The 4,592-nt window shown below is 40.4% G+C and overlaps 1 protein-coding gene across 1 annotated transcript; it reads left to right on the top strand.

The window, feature by feature from the left end:
* The first annotated feature begins 2,571 nt into the window (after nucleotides 1-2,571).
* On the top strand, nucleotides 2,572-4,367 carry LOC113112848 (complement factor D). Its single transcript, XM_026278765.1, has 5 exons — nucleotides 2,572-2,679; nucleotides 2,836-2,980; nucleotides 3,374-3,518; nucleotides 3,663-3,923; nucleotides 4,033-4,367. The coding sequence occupies exons 1-5, from the start codon at nucleotides 2,628-2,630 to the stop codon at nucleotides 4,180-4,182; spliced, it is 753 nt and encodes a 250-aa protein (XP_026134550.1). The 5' UTR covers nucleotides 2,572-2,627; the 3' UTR covers nucleotides 4,183-4,367.
* The last annotated feature ends 225 nt before the right edge of the window (nucleotides 4,368-4,592 follow it).

The following is a 4,592-nucleotide window of genomic DNA, read 5'->3' on the forward strand; positions in this document are numbered from 1 at the left end:
TGTTATCACGTCAAGCCCAGGGAGAGCCACAGTTCCCGAGTCAGTCTCACCGAGGGCTTCAGGGCCAATATTTTCCCCAAAGATTTTGGAGGTGGGGGTGGGGTTTTAGGGATCTGGCCAGGCCCCCTTAATTGTCTGCTTCACCATGGCTCCCTAGTCTCCCTAGTCACCGCCTGTTCTGCCATGGCTTCCTGAGCTACCTGATCTGCCATGGTCCCCTGAACAACCTGACCCATGCGGGATGCGTCTTCCAGGAGGGTGGAGTAATGTCATGACAATGGACAGTTTTGTGTGTATTTTCCTCCCCCATGTGCTTCATGCCTCGGTTTTCCCCCATGTTTGATAGTGCTCCTATTTGGTCTGTCCTGTTCCTGTTTTCATTAAGTTCCATCTTATTCAGCTGTGTCTTGTTAATTGCCTCGTTTAGTTACAGGTGTTCCACATTTAGTTCCTACAGTTTTTTATTGTGTTTATCACTCTCCAAATGTTAGCTACATTACAGAGCCACTCCTAGTTTCCTGATTCTAGTCCAGTCTTGATTTATAGTTTGGTTACCTGAGTCTGTATTCTAGTCTGTTTTTCTTGTCCTGTCTCTGTTACTGCACCTTGATTATAGTCTATCTGGCTGTATTACACGTTTGCCTTGCACTCTGGATTATGTTCACTGTTGATTGACCCACGCCTGTTTACCAGACTTCTCTTGTGTTTTGCCTGTGCTATATCTGTTTGCTGGTGTTCGACCCTGCCTGTTTCTGACCATGTCTTCAAATAAAACCGTGCATATGGATCAGTATGTTTCCTCTGCTCACTCCGTTACAGAATACTCGGCCACACAAGGATCCAGCAGCTTTTTGGATGAACACTGGCCAGGTATGGACATTGCAAGACTGTCATTAGCTCTCAAGCAACGCACATGAACGCTCAAGGACTTAATTCAAGATTATCTAGCCATTGCCAATTAATTTGATTTACCTGACTGTGTACTGATCACTCTGTCATTTTATGGACTATGCTTTGTTGTGTGTGGTCTCGCCATTCACTGTGGGCGTCGCGGAGGAGGAACACAACACCACATCTGTAACAGATGGTGGACTCACCGCTCTCACAAAATGGCAGCCACAACAATGCCCCATCATGTCTCAATTGCTCTTTATGAGTCAAGTCAAGTTACTTCTGCTCATTCGGAGTTAAGTACAGAGTCAAGTCTCATCTGATCATCTAGTGTCAAGTCATGTCACAGCTGATTGTCCAGTGTCAATGTATTCCTGAGCTGATTTCCCTGTTTGAAGCGCTTCCCTTGATAGGGATCGCTTTATGGAGGGTTTGGTCTGCATACACCACAGAACCTCCCGAGGTGGAGCCACTCGCTTGCATGGTGGTGCCAAGCATCACATTCTCTGCCTGTGGTGTTGTGGTTGAAGAGACCATTACTGAACTCTCCCCATATCCTTATGGTCCTACTGTAAACCTCCAGAGGTAGCGGCAACCACTGCAGAACCTCCAGAGGTGTCACCTGTATCCATTAAAGAACTCTCTGCCTGTCCTGTCACAGCTATGGAGGTGGTCTGTTAACTCTCTGTCTGTCCTGTCACAGCTATGGAAGCCGTCTGTAGACTCTCTGCCTGTACTGTCACAGCTATGGAGGTTGTCTGTTAACTCTCTGTCTGTCCTGTCACAGCTATGGAAGCCGTCTGTAGACTCTCTGCCTGTACTGTCACAGCTATCAAGTACTTTATTGCGTTCGTCACTCTCTAAGTGTTAGCTACATTACGAAGCCACTCCAAGTTTCCCGATTCTGGATTATTGTCTGTCTGCCTGGATTACCCATTTCCCTCACCCTCTCGATTATGTTCGCTGTTTATTGACCCACATCTCAGACTTCTCTTGTGTCTTGCCTGTGCTATATCTGTTTGCTGGTGTTCGACCCTGCCTGTCCTGACCATGTCTTCAAATAAAGCCTTGTATATGGATCCGCACGTTTCCTCTACTCACTCCATTAGAGAACCTTTCAAATGCACAAAAGTTTCTTTGTAGTGAAAAATTATTCTCCAGATTATTAAAATGTTCTTTAAATTCAGACTAAAAAACTGTTCACTAAAAGGTTTCTTCTATATGGCACATGCGAAAATTCAAGCTGAAAGCTTAAGAGTCAGTGTCCATGAAAATTCCAAGAGTTTTACATATATTATTCTGATAGTACCACCATGTACAGCTCACACACTGATCCAAAAAAAAAAAAAAAACTATATATAAGAGGGTGGAAGGATATGGGAGCTGCTCCAGGTCCACTCCAGATTGATAAGGACAGTGCATTTGTGGGTGATCAAAGTAAATGGTAAAGTCATTATTTAAGATTTCCTTATATTTACAGTTATATCATAGAATATAAAACTTATAATATAACAAAAGACATGATAACAATATAAAAGATGAAACAGTATAAAAGACAAAACATATAAAAGATGGAGAGGTAGATTTGAGGCATATTCCTGTTTTCTATCTTGTGGTGTGGGGCGAGAGAACAACTCCCACAAACACCCTCTGACTCTCTTTCCCGTTTGGGCATTATATAAAGCTCAGCCCAGTGTTGTTCAGACTCAGAAATACACAAAAATCGATCATTCATCATGAATAGACTGATATTTGCCTCTTTTCTACTTTATGCAGCATCTCAACCTGGTGAGTAATATTCATTATCAGAACTTAAGTCTATTTATGCATCACATTATGCATTTCTGTTGAGCATTCTACATTTTAACACTGAACATGTTATATTTGATCTGATTCATGAGGTTTTTCTCACATTATAATTCTACATTATTGTGTTGTGTGCAGGTGAATGCATCACAGGAGGAAAAGAGGCTGTAGCACACTCTTATCCGTTCATGGCTTCACTTCAGTGGAATGGAAAACATGAGTGCGGTGGCTTTCTGATCTCCAGGCAGTGGGTGATGAGTGCGGCACACTGCTTTCAGGACGGGTATGTAACACATCAACACTAGTGAGCTGTCCGACAGCATTGCAATGCAAAGTTGAAGTGATTTCAGCAGCAAATATTTCACAATTTCAAGTTCCTACACTCTCAGAAAAAATTTTACAAAATCTGTTACTGGTTCCTTTTCAAAATATTTCCAAATGTACCATTAATGTGCTAAAATCTTCCTTTAAAGTACTAAGATGCAATTTTTACAGGTAAATGAGGTACAAAAATGTAACTTTTAAAATGGTATTGCCCTAGTAATTGCTTTTGTACATTTCCTTGGTAGTGGTGTGATTTGTATTAAGAGTTTGTTTCAGAACTATTATATACTATATTATATACTATTTTTTTATGCATTTATTATATAATGGATAAATGTTCTGTGTGTTGCAGGAGAACATCTGATGTCAAGGTTGTGTTGGGTGCTCACTCACTTTCAAATGCTGAGGGCACTAAACAAACCTTTAAAGCTACTGCAGTCTACAACCATCCTGATTTCCAGATAAGCAACTATGACAATGATATTGCCCTGCTCAAGGTATATGCTATGATCCAATCATGTAGTCTGTATATGTGTGTTTTCTGTCTATATATATATATATATATATATATATATATATATATATATATATATATATATATAGTTTTCATCAGAAGATATCTATGCTGTTGCTTTTGACAGCTGGATAAGCCAATCACTGAGAGCAATGCAGTGAAACCAGTGAAATTCCAGCGTGAAGGTGGGTCTGACCCAGAGGAGGATGCTGATGTGAAAACAGTTGGGTGGGGTTCCTTGAACAACCTGGGAGGACGACCAGACAAACTGCAAGAGCTTACTATCAAAGTCTTGGAACGGTGGCGCTGTGGCCGTGGGGACTACTATGGAACAAAGTTCACAAATAACATGTTCTGTGCTGCAGAAAAACTAAAGGACACCTGTGATGTAAGTTCACTGCAATAGTTCATAACGCAGTTCAAGATGAAAATGACTACTGTAAAGACAAAGTCTTATACATGACCTCTCTCATTTCTCCTGTCTTTTGGTCTAATAGGGTGACTCCGGAGGTCCTCTCTTATACAAGGACCTTGTTGTTGGAATAACCTCTAATGGAGGGAAGAAATGTGGTTCCTCCAAAAAGCCTGGTCTCTACACAATCATCTCCCACTACACCAAGTGGATTGACAGTAAAATCACCCAGTAAAAAAAAAAAGAACAAAAAAAAAGCCATTTTAATCCTAGGAAGAATTTAATCAAAATGTAAGCCATTTAATCTTAGGAAGCTTTTTTCAAGATAAGAATCCTTTGCATGAAATTTATATTTTTTAGGCACTGTATATGTATTGCTCTTTTCTACATCAATAAAAAACTTTTCTACATCTACCTTAATCTACTCTCTGTTGTTTTGTTTGTTCAAAAATGTAATTTTACTAAAATGTGTCATCAAAAGCACTATTCAGTGTGAGGAGACCCAATGTCATGTGATAGTCCACTGAAGGAGAGCATTGTGAGAACCCAAGTGCAGTTTTATTATATTGTAGGAGATACAAGCATCTCACACTACTGATTAATATACAGAATTCACTCATCACCGACACAAATGGTTAATAGTTA

This window comes from Carassius auratus, chromosome 13 (genome assembly GCF_003368295.1).
Source record: "Carassius auratus strain Wakin chromosome 13, ASM336829v1, whole genome shotgun sequence".
Lineage (NCBI taxonomy): Eukaryota > Metazoa > Chordata > Actinopteri > Cypriniformes > Cyprinidae > Carassius > Carassius auratus.

Coding starts and splice junctions, on each gene's coding strand:
- LOC113112848 (XM_026278765.1), top strand. CDS start 2,628: ATGAATAGACTGATATTTGCCTCTTTTCTACTTTATGCAGCATCTCAA. Junction 2,680..2,835: donor TTATGCAGCATCTCAACCTG/GTGAGTAATATT, acceptor TGTTGTGTGCAG/GTGAATGCATCACAGGAGGA. Junction 3,519..3,662: donor ATGATATTGCCCTGCTCAAG/GTATATGCTATG, acceptor TGCTTTTGACAG/CTGGATAAGCCAATCACTGA.